The 16,439-nt window shown below is 43.3% G+C and overlaps 1 protein-coding gene across 1 annotated transcript in view; it reads left to right on the forward strand.

Annotated features, from left to right (window-relative positions):
• Positions 1-16,439, forward strand: part of msraa (methionine sulfoxide reductase Aa) — a 29,289-nt gene that overhangs the window by 10,103 nt on the left and 2,747 nt on the right. Inside the window, exons 2-5 of the mRNA XM_079343879.1 lie at positions 5,033-5,101; positions 6,456-6,575; positions 8,770-8,874; positions 9,597-9,703. Of these exons, the coding sequence (XP_079200005.1) occupies positions 5,033-5,101; positions 6,456-6,575; positions 8,770-8,874; positions 9,597-9,703 (401 nt within the window). The remainder of the gene's footprint in view (positions 1-5,032; positions 5,102-6,455; positions 6,576-8,769; positions 8,875-9,596; positions 9,704-16,439) is intronic.

Below are 16,439 nucleotides of genomic sequence, written 5' to 3' on the forward strand. Positions count from 1 at the left end.
GGTCTGAAAATCAATAATCCCTCCAGCACGTTCCGGGTCTTCCTCGGGGTCTCTGGGCGTGCCCGGAAGACCTCCGAAGAGTGAGCGACCAGGAGGCGTTCTAGTCAGTTACATCGCCACCATGTCAGCCGGCTTCCTCTCATGTGAGGGAGCACGGCGGCGCTCCTCGGAGCTCCTCGCCCCTCGCCCCTCGCTCATCTCTGCAGCAGCGAGTATCGGTGATCAGGTGAGGGCGCTGGAGCGAGGATCGATAAAATCGGTAAAGCGAAAGCTGCTACGAGTCTCCGGACTCGGCTCCCGCTTCACCACGGCGATGTGGTGAAATAAAAAAACGCTTCATCAATCTGCCTGTCGATCTCACACCCCGTGTTTTACTCTCCTCAGTGTGGATGAAGAGCATGAAATACTGTTTCACTGCAGGCAGAGACGAACTCTCCTCCAACAGGGAGGAATCTTTTTTTTTTCTGCTTAAAAGTGTGAAAGCAAAGTTGAGCAACGAAAACACGAGCCGACCCACGTGTGGCGTCGCACACACACACACACACACACACACACACACACACACACACACACACACACACACACACACACACACACACACACACACACACGGATTGTTGTCTTCGAGCTCACAGGAAATTTTGAATTCAATTAATCAACAAGAGGCGTTGTTATCATTCCCACTGAGATAAAGGCGACCACGAGAACAGACATTTCAAAGGAGTGCAGCGTGGAATAATTACTCTACAGAAAAATACCTCCGAGTGTGTGTGTGTGTGTGTGTGTGTGTGTGTGTGTGTGTGTGTGTGAAGGCAAGATTACTGTAGAATATTAATGACTGTTTTGCTGAAGGTATTCATTTTCCTCCTCTTTCTTCTTTGTGTGTTTGTGAGATGATTTCTGCGTGGCCCGAGCCTCGTCTTTTCTTTTTGTTTTTTTTTAATACGTGTGACTTTATTTATGAGTCGCTGCTCAGGCCGACGTGAGACGGAGCTTAAAAGCTAACAGAAGAACATTCAAAGGCTGCGCTGCACTTCTAGAAACAACAACAAAAACTGATTGTGGTTCCCAAATTAATTCTAGCTGGAGCTGTATCTTTCGGCTCTTGTTGTTGTTGTTGTTGTTGTTTGTCGGGATGTTCACCGTCAAACACCCGGTAAAGTCACAACTGAGCGCGAGTTCTTCTACTCGTGGTCACATTGCCCGTTTAACCTGAACGCACCGTACGCCAGTTTCATCCCCCATCTTCAAGGTTGGAACCTGCAACGCACAAAGAGGCGCGGCGAGGCAGCGGAGCATCATGGGAGTTTGTCAGAAGTCTCGGTGCGTTAGCCGGGCCCAACATGGAGTCAGCTGGACTGGAGTGTGCACCGACACACGCGTGTTCACACTTCAGAGCCAACTGTTCGTCTGATCTGCAGCTTCAGGACTCAGAGTGTGTTTCATTCTTAATCACACACACACACACACACACACACACACACACACACACACACACACACACACACACACACACACACACACACACACACACACACACGGATACAGAGCTGTTAGACTTATTAGCATTCTGTCTGGATGTATTGTCTTTCCCCACTGACATTTACATTTAAATTGTTTATCTCTCCGCTTTGTGTGTGTGTGTGTGTGTGTGTGTGTGTGTGTGTGTGCGTGTGTGTGTGTGTGTGTGTGTGTGTGTGTGTGTGTGTGTGTGTGTGTGTGTGTGTGTGTGTGTGTGTGTGTGTGTGTGTGTGTGTGTGTGTGCGCGTGTGTGTGTGGAGCCAGTAATGAACATGCCTCCACTGGTCCCTGAAGGCAGCCATTACTAACACACACACAGAGGATAATGTGGGAGGAGGAGGAGGAGGAGGAGGAGGAGGAGGAGGAAGAAGCAGCTTTGGGATGCAGGATCTGAAACGTTGAGGTCTTGTTTGGGATTTTTTTTCCGAGGCTCCTTCCCAAAATAAGACGTTCCGGGTCTTACTGTCAGATATCGTGTGTTTTTCCCTGCCTGGTCTTGAGCTGTGTTCTGATAAACTAAAAGCCGGGATGTCAAGGAATTCAGAGAAACACCAAAAGAACATTATTATTCCAACATGTCACGTTGTGCTTATTTTCTGTCTTTAGTAAAACACCAGTATGACTTGTGCATATGTTGTTTTTTAAAACCACACAATAATAACAATTAAGGGTTTATCCCTCCTTCATTCTTTCATTTCACTTTTAGAATCGAGTAAATAATGATTGACGCATCGAGGATTGTTGCCTCTTGCCTATTTTCAGCTCCTGCTCACTTGACTGGCTGTTTGTTGAAAATCTGTAAAAAAACCAACAAAAAAAAACCAAAGAAGAAGAAGAGGTTGTAAGGAGATGTTTGACTTTTCGAGCCTTTGTTTCTGGGGAACAACCAGGTGAATGTTTGTTTCTGTTTTCTGGCGTTTGGCTCAGATACGATCTGGAGACGTGTTTCTGTACCACAAACACACCAAGAACCAGGAACGCTGCATGATGGGAAGACTGGAATAAAAAAAGAAAGAGAGAGAGAGAGAGCGGAGCGCTGTGAGTCATTTTAGCTCCACGTGAACTCAAGACGGGGGAATCGACTGCAAAGTTTCAAATATTCATCTTTCAGAACACAAAGAAGAAGGAAATGAAAGTCAGCTGGTGCAATCAGACAAACAAAGACGACTCGGAGAGTCACACAACGTGCGCCTGTGAGATTAAATAATCGGACTACAGTTGCGCTCTCCGTGGTGCTGACGACGGTTTAAAGAGAAAACACAAGCGAGAGTCGTCGTGGAGACGGAGCGAGCCTCGTCAAATCAGGTTCTCATGTGCACGTGTTTGGAAGGCTGCTGATTGGCTGCAGCTCTCCATCTGGCTGCTTTTGTCTATAGGCATGCTGCCCTGCACAACAATTATGCTCCCATGCGTGAACATTGTGTGTGTGTGTGTGTGTGTGTGTGTGTGTGTGTGTGTGTGTGTGTGTGTGTGTGTGAGAAGGGGGGGGGGGCACGAGGAGCGGGGGAATCCAGATGTTGTGTTCATTGTCATTCTACCCCATCCCATTTATTTTAATCCATCTTCCTCCCCCACAGCAGCGTACAGCATGCCATCTGTAGACACACACACACACACACACACACACACAGCCTCGAGCTCAGCCAGGTGGCTGGGTGGCCTCAAATGTGTCCTGGTGCACCTCTGGCTCTGTGTTGATTGGAGTGAAAGCAGCTCGTATGAAATTAAGCAGAGCTGCTCGCTGCTGTTAAAGTGGGTCACTGTGTGTGTGTGTGTGTGTGTGTGTGTGTGTGTGTGTGTGTGTGTGTGTCTGAGAGGATTTCAGTGCTGTAGTTCTTCCTGGTTTTGGAGTGTGATGAAAATTTGATGTCACATATTGCACATGTGGCGAGCTGTCGGTGAGAAATGTTTTTAAATTTAGACCAAAAAAAAACAACAGAAACAAAAATGTTGACGATTTTTACTTTCATGTTGCTGCCTTGTGTTTTTTTTTTTTTTTTTTGGTCGCTTTTTTTGTCGAGAGTTTCAGTTAAACGAAACCTCTGAACAGCCAATCAGAAAGATTCATCTCACCAAGCACGCCGACCGACGACGATGTCGAAATGGCTGGAGAAAGGCCGTCTGGTAGCGACGCAGTCTTGACACTCTGGAGAGTAACGATGCTTGTGTAATCCATACAGCGCCCCCTGCTGGTGACAGAGAACTGCTCGTGTAATACAATGAAACTCAAATAAAAGATGGTGACGAAATGTAGCGACATCTAGTCAGTGAAAACGCTGATATCGGCCGATTTGATTAATCGATTACACAGTTTATGTCACAATTTAAACGATTAGGCGAAACCATCGTTCTCTTCAGGTTGTTTTTTTTTATTATTCCAAGAAGATAAATCTATTAAACCACAACAGTAAAACTTTTTAATGATCAACATGTTCACAGTGCTGGTACAGAAAAAAAGTCACTGAACAGTGAAGTCTGTCAATCTGGGAAGACGCTGATTGGCCTCTGGGCTCGGATGTGAGTTTGTCATTAATTCGTGGTGAAGCCAGCGGTTTAGCATAAATGACTTTCTTCATCCGTCTGCAGCGTAAACATCGTCACTTCTCCGGACTTTACATCCCAGAGTAGCGCTCATTCAAGTGTTTGATAATAAGTTAGACAGCAGCTTCACTCTGGCTCACTTCAGCTGCATCAGCTCGTCATTTACCTGCAACGAGCTGGAAACAAAGTTTGCAGAATTAAGAACTTCACAAACGTTTGTTTTATTTATGGAGATCTGCTCGATCATTTCTGATGCATTTCAGGCTGTCGGGGACTCTAAATGCTGATTGGCTGTCACCACAGCGAATCAAATGTTTGATCTGTAATTGAGCTTCACTTTAACGTAGATGTACATTTATTGAGAACAGCTGAGAGGAGCTGGTGTGTCATTAGCTCGGATAGCGCTCCGTCTGCCTTTTTTGCCGTCCACACGGTTTATTCCTCTTTCTCACACACACACACACACACACACACACACACGAAGCCTGCTGATCCGTAATTGGTCAATTAGACTCAGACTACAAATGTGCTTCACAAAGAAACCAGAACACTCTGCTGAAAGTCCTGACCTCCGAGTACAGAATCTGTAAATAGAGATTCATTCCGTCTTCAGCCTTCAGGTATTGTCCCTTCATGACATCACAAAGGGCAGTAGCCCCTCCCCCAGGTGGGTGACACTCCCACAGCTAGGTGTTTGTTCTGTCCTCTGAGTCTGCCTTCTCACCGTAAACAATAGGACATGGAGCCAGAAAGCACCGAGTACATCTGAGCCCTTCCAGAGAGGGGGCGTGGTCAGACACAGCTCATTTACATATTTAAAGCTACAGACACAGAAACAGCCTGTTCTGAGCAGGAGGGCTGAAATAGATTTTGACCTTAAACATGTTGATGTTTCGAACATAACACTTTGTCGTTTGTTGTATTTCCTCTTGTTCTCTCATGATGACTTCCGTCTCTCTCTCTCTTGCAGCCAAACATGACGTGAACGGAAACAGAACTGTTCCTCCTTTTCCTGACGGGACAGAAATGGTCCTGTTCGGTAAGTGTTTGCTCATGTTCATTTTCAGTATGTCTGCTTCTATCTCATGATTGGATTTTCTATCTTACTTTCCATCTTAAACAAATTACTAGACTGTATGTTGCACATCAACTTACAGTGGACGAGATCCTCTTTATTTCCAGTGAACATGGCTCGACAGGAACAGCCGCCATTGACGTGTATTTTGAAGAAAATGCAGCCAACCCTTTTACTCTTAGTACCGGGATAACCAGCTTTCTGTTTTGTGTTGTTCTTGTACACTGAACAGAAGAGTTCCTCATCTATGAAGTTCATTCTGCTCTTCCTCACAGACGTGTTGATAGCGAGGTGATAATTGATAATAAAAGAGACTAAACTAAAAATCAGTCTTTACAAGAAGAAGGAGGAGGAAATGTCTCTGACACGTCGGTTTATATTTTTGATAACGGTGTCCCTTTTTTATCATGATATTTTATGAGATTTAAAAAGTATTGCTTTCTAAAGGTTTATTTATTGAGCTTTTAATGTATTGAGGACAGTGGGTGGAGTCAGAAATCAGGGAGAGAGAGAGAGAGAGAGAGAATGACATCCACTTTTATTTAAACGTACGCTCTCCATGGTGCTGAAATATCTCTGCAGCGCTGCCGCAGGACCTCTGAGCCAAAAATAGTTCTTCCCCAGTGGAAAGCACAACATTTAATAGCATGTATAAGAGCTATTTAAACGTACAGGTGAAGTGGATATAGGTGATGTCGGGGCTCCATATGAGCATACCTAAACTTTCATTAAATCATCATGGGTTCAAATCGGCCAACTCGAGGTCACACAACATCTCCCTTTAAGTCTTCGGCTGGCCTTCATGTACTTCCTTAGTTTACTGGTTGATTCTTTAATCTGTGACTCGTTCGCAGACGTGTCCGTGTTGTCTTCAACATGTTAGTTAGCGACAGTCTCTTGCAGAGAATTTAGATCTTCAATCATAAGACGCTTCAATCTGAAGGTCACAGAGGCGTAATGTGGGGACGAAGTGACCCCCCCCCCCCCCCCCCTCTGTGTTGTCTTTGGAGGTAGTGCTCAGGCTCACTGTGCCGTACTTGGGACTCTGATGTTACGCTGACAGAATCCGTGTGATTGCACTAAGATGTCACGACGGCTGAGCTTAACTCTGGCCCCAAAAAAAAACAAAAAAGCAGTCTGAGCTGGACTGTATATGTCACAGAATCCTTTTAGAAACGCTTTAAAGAGCGGGTTTTTCTCTGCACATCTGCTTTCAAAGACGTCCCTGAAACCATGAACAGCTGCTGGTGAATGAATTCGTGCACAAACCTCTGCAGCTCTTCTCCTCTTTACGTCTCCTTTCCGCCGCCTCTCGCAGGTATGGGCTGTTTCTGGGGAGCAGAGAGGAAGTTTTGGAGGCAGAAGGGGGTTTACTCCACTCAGGTGGGCTACGCGGGCGGATACACTGTAAACCCCACCTACAGGGAAGTCTGCACAGGTTGGTTTTGCATTCCCACACACACACACACACACACACACACACACACACACACACACATAAGGCGTACCGGACAACGTGACGTCTTCTGAGAGTTAATAGATTGTGGAAAACAGACTCACATAAACAAAAGACTGAATAATTTCCCTGCGGTCCTATTATAGCAGGGCATGGATGAGGGTGCTATTGATGCCTGACCGCTCTGAGCCGGCTGTGTGTGTGTGTGTGTGTGTGTGTGTGTGTGTGTGTGTGTGTGTGTGTGTGTGTGTGTGTGTGTGTGTGTGTGTGTGTGTGTGTGTGTGTGTGTGTGTGTGTGTGTGTGTGTGTGTGTGTGTGTGTGTGTGTGTGTGTGTGTGTGTGTGTGTGTGTGTGTGTGTGTGTGTGTGTGTGTGTGTGTGTTTGTGTATTTCTTTGTAATGTGTGTCCAGACCTCCCGTTGATTCCCTCATCCGGCCAGTACCGAGTGAATCCGTGATTATACCTGCATCACCACCTGTCTCCTTCACGCTCATCTCCGTCTCTTCACATGAGCCTTAATAACTGTCCAACATTTTGGCGGGATGATTTGATTCAGTTTGGATTTTTATCTCATAAAACATCAGACACATGGACATTTTTTTTTAACCTGTAAAGATTTGGAAACAATGAGATCAGTGTCGGGATGAAATCCCACGGTTGAGGGTTTGATCCCCAGCGCCTGGCACTCGTACCTAGCTTGTTATTCCAGTCCTATCTGGTACTTATCGCGTCACAACAATCCTCAAACAGGATCTGATGATGTAACCGCCTTTTAAGATTCACCTGTGTAACCGTCCACTGTCTCTGCCCCCCAGTGCATCATGGGAGGCTCATGGCTTTGTGGTTAACTATCAAACAGGAAATAATGTAAATATCAGATACTTGTAGAGTTAAATGCACATCGAGTGGGCAGCGGATCTCTTCAGCTTCATTTATAAACCACTGTCTTTATTTTCCATCTTGTCCGAGGTGAATTTATTCCAGCGAAATTGGCCCGGCGAGGCGTTAATTTAATATCGACCGCTGCTTTGTCTCTGTTCACCAATATCCACCGTAGGAATCCATAACTCCTGATATTAAAAAAGTAATAAGGCTCAGAGAGAGACAGAGCGAGATAGGAGTGGAGGTAGAATGAGAGATGGGAGGAAGATGAGGTGCAGTGTAATGGGTCACACTCATTACCACCACCAGCTGCTATCTCTGAAGGAAGGATCGTTTGTTATGCCTCAACCTTGTTACCAGCTTTGGGCTAATGGCAGCTTCTCAAGGACAGAAAAATATATATTTTTTCTTCCTCTTGCTGTTAATTTAATAATTTTAGAAAAACTTTTTTTCTTTTTCTTTTATTTTTTTTTCCAAAAGTTTAAAACTGAACAACTGGAAATGTATTCAGCGGTAGCTCGCTGATGAACGAGAGCGAATGAGTCTGGCCGCTCCTGGTTGGACGTCCTTGGAAAGTCGGACTTTTTTTTATTCCTGTCCTTGGAAACGACGACGGAAAGATTCTCAACTTCAGTTTTTTTTCCATTTCTGAGGTTTCTAACCATTAACACTGTGTCTGTTTATTACACAGACACCAGTGCAGCTAAGTGTTGTCTCTCGGTCCGCTTTCACAGACTTCTTACTTAGAAACAGTTTTAAATGGGCGCAGATGGCCTAGCGGTTGGGTCGCACTACATGTACAAAGGTTTAAGTTCTCAAGGCAGGCGACAAGTTGAAACGTTTCTCCTCAGAATATGAAACACGAAATCCAAATTTGACTCCAAAGTTGTTGTTTTTTTTGCACAGTAGTCAGAGATACGACGGCGTCTATCATTCGTTTGTCTGATAATCAGTGAATTCAGGGCCTGATCCCCCCCCCCCCCCCTTTCTTTTTATGTTACCACTTTAAAATGCTGAAAATCATACAGAGCCTTTGTGATCGCTTCCTTTTGGTTTTTGTTTTCATCCCCCCTCTCTGCCTGTGAAATAAAGCTGTTCCACTGAGCGCCACCTACAGGTCTGGAGGTCTTCGGTTATGGGTGTTTGGTTTGTAGTTTTTTCTGTCGTTGTTTTCTGGATTATCGCCTTCGCCTTCATGACAATGAATAAATGAATGAATGAATGAATGAATGAATGAATGGGAGTCAATGGATACATCAGCTGAACTGTGCGGCGCATGTTTCTGTATTGACAGGTGGGACGGGTCACACTGAAGTGGTGAGAGTTGTCTTCCATCCAGAGACGATCAGCTTTGCCAAACTGCTCAAAGTTTTCTGGGAAAGTCACAACCCGACTCAAGGTAAAACCTCAGCCACACACACACACACACACACACACACACACACACACACACACACACACACAGGCAGAGAGTTTCATATTAAGCCAGGCCTTAAAGGGACAGCAGCTGAAACTTACCGTTCAGGTTGAGGCTGAAATTCGTGAAGCCAGTGTAAGATACATAACGAGGAACATCGTCAGCTTGCACAGCTGAAGTCTTTATTCCATCATTGGTGTTCATCATGACCTAAAATGTGAGCTTTAAACCCTGATCAAAAAAAGCACACCCAAGCCGTCAGTATTTTTACTCTGGGGTTCATTTCTGTATAAAAGGAAGAAAAAAAAAAACACAGTTTCACTTTTGACTAAAGTCTGCGATTGACAGACTGACTGACACAAGTTGCCGTCTTCAGAGCCAAAACACTCGGTTGGCTCAAACCTCGTAGCTTACCAAACATTGTGGTTGACAGGCTGACAAGCTGACATTGAAATGATGAAAGGATACATGATGAAATGATCAGCTCGCAGTCAAAAACAGCCTTCAGTTCTGCCAAGGCGGACGAGTTTTATTTTTGGAAAAGCTGTCAGCTGTTGTTTTCAGATGATCTGATGCTGGCTCTGCCGCCGCCGCCGCCAAAAAATAAAAATAAATAAATAATAATAAAAAAAAGAGCAAAAAAGGCTGAAATAAATTATGCACTGAAATTCAGATTTTTTTTTTCCGTGTGTGTTTGTGATCAGGGATGCGTCAGGGGAACGATGTTGGGACGACGTACCGTTCTGCCATCTACACCTACACGAAGCCGCAGTTTGAGGAAGCGCTCGCATCCAAAGAGCAATACCAGAAGGTACCACAAGTCTACTCATCACTCAGCCGTTACTCCTCCATCGTTATCACCTGTCTTATATTCTTTTTCCTCCATCTCTCCTCCTCCTCCACCTCTTGTTGACTCAATTTCCCAGCATGCCCCTCTTTTGTCCCCCCCCCCCTTTTTTTTTTTGCTTAAAAAAGTCTCAGAAATACAAACAGAAGCTTCTTTGACGACATCGAACACATGAAAACAGAAATACAATAAATCAGCCTGTGTGCGTGTTTCATTTGCGATATATGTCCATATGCTTTTAAATTCAACCCCACCCCCAACACACACACACACACACACACACACACACACACACACACACACACACACACACACACACACACACACACTCACACAAACTCCCTCTGTTGAACTCTCTCCTGCTGAGACTTCTGCTCCACTATCCCACCAACAGGGCTTGTTTCCTTGGAAACCGATGTGGAGGAGGTTACTCTATTGTACTCTTTCCTCTCTCTTTTCTGTTCTAGTGTAATCTGCTCTTCATTCAAATGTCCGTTTGCTCATATTTTTCCTCTTCTCCATCCTGTCCCTTTTTTTTAATTTATTTATTTATTTATTTTTTATCCTCTAAAACCTTTTTTGTCTTTTTTTTAGGATTCATCTCTCCGCATCTTTTTGTTTTACTCTCTCGACCTCCATCGCCGGTGTAGTCCAGCCCCACGAGCCAATCAAAAAACTGTATTTATTTATGATACGACAGAAACACAACGTGGTGCCTGGGTTCAAGTATTTTAATGGGTTTGAAAAAAAAAGCATGAATTCAGTTTTCTGTCGGCAGTGTTGGTAACTACGAGGTGGTGAGCACTTCAGTCGTGCTTTTATTCTGAATGAAAAACACAACGCAAACACCACTTGGTTAAACTTTGGAAGGGTTTTTTTTTTTTTTTTCAGCTTCTGCAAATCTGACAATATGAGACAAATTAGTTGAGATCTGGAACAAACTGGAACTCACTGTACTTTTAATGACTAAGTAATAACAATGTGTGGATGCTTCTCTGCTTTGGGAATCTGTAAGGCGGATTTAATCTTCTGCATCAACGCAAACACAAGCCGTACGATGCTCGCCAGTCGTCCAATCACAGGGCTTGTGGTTAAGGTTGAGGAGGTGCTACGTATGCAGGCTGCTCTGTATAGGTACAGACAGCCGTAGCGATCATCACGTAGTCTTTGATGCGTGTTTATTATATTTACAGGATGTTTCAGGACCCTGTGAACAGGATCCGTAGTTGTTTGTATTTTGGTGCTGAGTTTAATTAGGATGTTTAATTAGGATGACGGGAGCTCCCTGTCTGAAGGGGACGAGATTGAAAGACTGCAAATGCAATATGACGAAGCTGCACGCCAACAAACAAACATTCACTGAGAATGAATGTTACTCAAAATCCAAACCACATTTCTACTTAAACACCTTTTTGAGCTGGAGAGGATTTGCCCATTATTAGCACAAATAGATCCACTGGGGGGGGGGGGGGGGCTTCTTCAGCACGAACGCTGTGGTTGTCTTTGGATCGTTTTCCCATCAGGCGGCTGTTTAACACTCGGAGTAAAATTTAATTTCAGATCTTCATTTCTTTTCTCCAGTTTGAAAAAAAAGAAAATTGAGATTAAAGTTACTAAACACAGTAATCATCATCCCAAACACTTTGAGGTGTGAACTGATTGTAGATGTTGTTGGTTTGTGGAGACGGGAGGACTGAACACACCTGTGCTTAACTGCTTGAACTCACGCGGGGTGTGTGTGTGAGCGTCTTCTCTTTTTTTAAGATGGAGATCAAAAACATCAAATCAAAACACTTCTTGAAGATTGAGTGCAGACTTTCATCGACACCTAAGAGTCGGCAGATGTGCTTGAAGGTTTTTCCTTCTAATATTTTTCTTCGTCTTTTGTAGGATCTGTCAGCGGCGGTTGTGTTTGCGTTCAGAGTGAACGCCGTGATAGGATTTGACACAAATTGCAGAGGCTGGTGCAGAATGCTTTAGTGCTAACTTGTGCAAAAAATCACACAGACAAGGCTCTCTCTCAGACAAGGTTACTTCATTCATTGTCCATTAGCTTGCAGCAAACACACATTAAGTCTCTCTATATGAGCTGTCTGCAGCCTTTAACACAAATGGTCCTGCTGTGAAAATGGCATGAATGATGGGAAGTGAAAGATTTGCATACGCTCTGTCTGAGCAAACCTCTAAATGAACGTTTTTTTTTTGTTTTTTTCTGACACCTTATAATGTCACACAGATGAAGGTGACAGACTTTAACGAAAGGAGGTTTTAGAAGTAAGATGGGAGAGGTGAGGCAGTTCATCGCCTTGAAAAAAAAGAGTCTTAGAGACTTTTTAAGACTTTCAGTAATGAACAGAAGTTTTTCTTTCAAGATCATCTTTAATTTGTTGAAGTATTTATCTTTGAGTTCTCTTGTTTATGTTGAAAAATCACCTGGACTGTAAAGTTAAGTTAATAATATGACTAAAATCTATTTCAGCCCTGCCCAGAACAGGCTGTTTCTGTGTCTGTATCTTTAAATATGTAAATGAGCTGTGTCTGACCACGCCCCCTCTCTGGAAGGGCTCGGGTGTACTCGCTGCTTTCTGGCTCCATGTCCTATTGTTTACGGTGAGAAGGCAGACTCAGAGGGCAGAACAAACACCTAGCTGTGGGAGTGTCACCCACCTGGGGGAGGGGCTACTGCCCTTTGTGATGTCATGAAGGGAAAATCTACAAACGGCCTGTTTGAGCACTTTTTCAAAAAAGTGGAGCAGGCAGAAGACGGAGAGGATGGACTTTTCTCGTGACTGGGGGTTTGGTAGACGGATTGGAGACACATGTTAGAGTTAGAGGAACATGTTGAAGTGTACTTTGCATAAAATGTGACCTTTAAATAGCGTTAAAAAGCCACATTTCATGGGTTCATGAGGAACCCAAGGAACTTTCGGGCCAGAGTAGGGTAGCAACACGTGCATGCCAGGAAGCAACTAAGGTTGTCAACAATTTTTGATACTTGCATCGCACATATGAGACGTTATTTTCAAGTAATTCTATCTCTGTTATTTTGATTGACAGCTGTGAAGACCTGCAGACCTTCAGTCATATTTTTCAGTTAAAAACTGCTGCTATCAAAATAGCATATAATAAATAACATAACAATAAATTAGCCAATATTGGGCTCCTATGACCTTTATTTCTGTTGCCATGGTGTTGAAACATGAGCATACTGTGTATATGTGATTATTAGCAGTAACGGGTCTGTAGTTCAAATGTAAGTCTTGTGACAACACGAGAGGCAGCGTTTGGTGCTGCAGAGTGGTTGCTATGATTTGAACCAGGGAACATTTAGAGTCTAACAGACATTAATTAAAGACATCGATGGAAAGGAAAGGATGGAAGAGAGTCCATGAGAAAGTCGAGGCGTGAGAAAGAGCAGCATTGTCTGCAATGACAAGAGACAACTGCTCGCCTTAGTGCTGCTGGTCTGACAGGTTACAGTCTAAACCTCGATATAACAGTCATACATGAACAGACACACGTGATATTTTTTTTCATGTTTTTCACTCCTGTAGAGAGAGAGAGAGAGAGAGAGAGAGAGAGAGAGAGAGAGATTGAGTTTCTAGATGGACTCTTCATCTACCCACCGCATCTCTTCATCAATCTCTCTAGGTTTTGTTTCCTCTCTCAATTTTTTCTCACCAGATTGTCTCCCCCACCCTCTCCCATCTGTGTGTGTGTGTGTGTGTGTGTACATGTGTGTGTGAGAGCAGTTGGCCTATAGCAAACCCAACTCCATGCCAAACCATCTGGGCCTTAAATCTGTCCTCCACAGAAATCGCTTTAGTTGCAAAACTAATGCACAAACACACGCAAACACGAGCACACATATATGCATACACTGCAATGATTGTTTTGACTCAGTTTGTCTTAATGTCCGTAAACATATATGTGATTTTACATGACATTTTTGTGCCAGAAGAGGAAGTGCAGTTCAATAATTCAGTGTTTTTTCTGTTCTCTGTTGAGCAAAGATGCATTATTTCTTTAGTACACGGAGTTTACGTGCATTTGCACTGCGCCATCTTTGAAATATTAATGACTTTGCGCCCCTTCAAGTCTTGGGTGGGGTCTTTTCTTCCTTTTGATGAAGCATTTTATAGGTGGCTTTCTTTATTGTTTCACCTGCAGCCACGGTCGCCTTAGGCTGCTAATGCTAACTACCTGCTCCTTCTCTCTCATTTCAATCAATCTGTAGGAAAAAAAAAAAAAGGTCTCAAATGCTGCACAGCTAGGACGATTTCCCCCCGGACACTACACTCAGATTGCATCCAATATGTCTTCTACTTCCTCTACATGCACGTTTTAAACATGAGCAAGCAAATAGGAGAGTGTAAAAAACGTGATGAACAGGCGTAAAACTAGTGAAATTTGGGGGGGGGGGGCGAAAAAAGAGGCGATAACGAGAGAGAATTGTCTGCTTAATTTGACTGTCAGGGTGTTGACTGTGTTCGCTATGCCGCCTGGCTTGATTGCATTGTTCACACACAGAGTGATTGGGGAATTTGGTGTGTTTGTGTGTGTGTGTGTGTTTGCGTGTGAGGTACAAAAGCACTGCAGAAAATTACCTTGCAGGCGGCTGGCTGTTGTCTGCAGCATGAAAGGAGCCTCCCTTTTTCTTCTCCAGCCTCCTACCCATCATTAGGGTGTGCACTGCGTCTAAAATGGCAGGTGGAAGTGCTAACTGCGTGTGAGAGTGTGTGTGTGTGTGTGTTTGAGTGTGTTGCATGCTTCTTTATGTAACACTGTGTGCTCTCTTAGTGGGTGCAAGCATGGGTGCTGAAGCAGTTTGTACTCATTGTTCTGGCATCTCTTTCCCTCCTGATTCATGTCTGCAGCTACATTTTCCTTTTTTTTTTTTTTTTATGAAATGCTCATAAATCTCTCCTTCTGAGCACAGTCAGCTGCTTTTCTCCCCTCTTTATGTTCCTCTTTTCTCTTTGAACTCCCTCCTTTAAACATGCCATCTTCCACCTTTTTTTTTTATTCCAAATGTTTTCACACCTTTCTCTCTCTCTCTCTCTCTCTCTCTCTCTCTCTCCCTCTCTCTCTCTCTGCGTCTCCTGGGTGCTTATCAGTATTGTTCACATTTGCCTGCTTTACCAGAGCAGTCAAGGTATTTGCATTTCAAATGAGAAATCTACTTCTCTGACATGCATATTAATGGTTGTGAATTATGCATTTCATAGCAGGCTGCTAACACAGCAGCAGGACCAGCCCAGCCAAGCGTGCAGGGACGAGAGAAAAGAGAGGGATGTTTTGAAAACTGTGAATGATGAGGTGATGTTGTTTCTGGAGTCACAGGTATTTAGAGAATTGATGACATGTTACTCTGTTACTCTAAGACATCGTTCAAGATTAGATTCTGTCTTTGTACCTTGTAAAGCTTTCGTGCCGTTCTGTGGGAAACGCTGGTCATGTTTACATCTTGAACTCCTGTGCAGTGTACAATTCCTGAAAAAAATGTGCTAAAACCTTCAGACAACTTTGGTTTTTTCACTTCACTTTTTTTTTTAGCAACCTTGGCATCATCCCTGATTTACTCGGCTTTTCTAATCCGACACGCAGACGTTTGTGGCCTGCAGACTTGAAGTCATGAACTCCCGTATGACAACGACAAAAAAAAAAAAAAAAAAAAAGGGACGCATCATAAGCAGAGTATTCCTTGTGAAGATGAGATGCTTTTGGCTCAAAGTAAAAGTGTGGCCTACTTTTTTTCTTCATGTGTAAAATCAGAGCTGACTCAGGGACTTAATGTTGATTTAAAAATTCAATTAAAATTCAAAGCGAGCTGCAGGCTTAAACTCACAGTCGGCAAGTTCGGCTACCGTTTTGTTCCGCACAGACAGGTCGGTAAAAAAACAAAAATCTCACATGTCATGTTGTTGCAGATGTTATCTTAAACATTTTGCTTGTTTTTAAAGAACTAAATGAATCAGGTCTGAACTCAAACTGCTTTGATCTGAGCTTTTACTTTGACTTTTGTCTGAAAGGTTAATTTAACCTGTAGAATCCTTTTTGCACCTTTAAGAAAAAGCTAAAGACCCAACTCTGACATGACCATCTCAGCACTTCATTAAAATGAGGAAGAGGAGGATGATGATGTTTAGGATGGTTCTGATGCTGCTTTGAACCGTCAAGAGCAGATAACTATATAATAACATTAATTAGCCATAATGGATGGATGTAATAACAGATAGATCACAATTAAATTGGACAGACCTGATGCATTGTTTTAGTATTTTAGCACATAAGAGAAAATAAAACAAACTGTTATGAGGATGGAAATGATAACGGAGAAAATAATGAGAAAATAATGAGAGAAATGATTAAATATAAAATAATAATACTTTACAGTTCACAGATCTGAAACAAACTTATAAAAACGTTTGTGTGCTCAAGCTTTTAATCTATTTTCAATCAAAGACAAATCCCTTTTTTTTGTTAATTTGTGCAACAGTATAACTTTATTTCTTCATCTTGCTCACATTGTCTTCACCCTTGTATTTCAAAGTACTGCATAAATAAATGTGCTTACTATTACAGAAAACAACCCTCCCTCCAGTCTGAATCACAACAGCGTCAGAGGAGAGTCTCATTCCGACTAAACCTGCCAACTTTACATCTTTTGATTTCGATTTAAGAGCACCTCAGACCCCGT

The sequence above is a fragment of the Symphodus melops genome (genome assembly GCF_947650265.1).
Source record: "Symphodus melops genome assembly, chromosome: 1".
In the NCBI taxonomy this organism is placed as follows: Eukaryota; Metazoa; Chordata; class Actinopteri; order Labriformes; family Labridae; genus Symphodus; species Symphodus melops.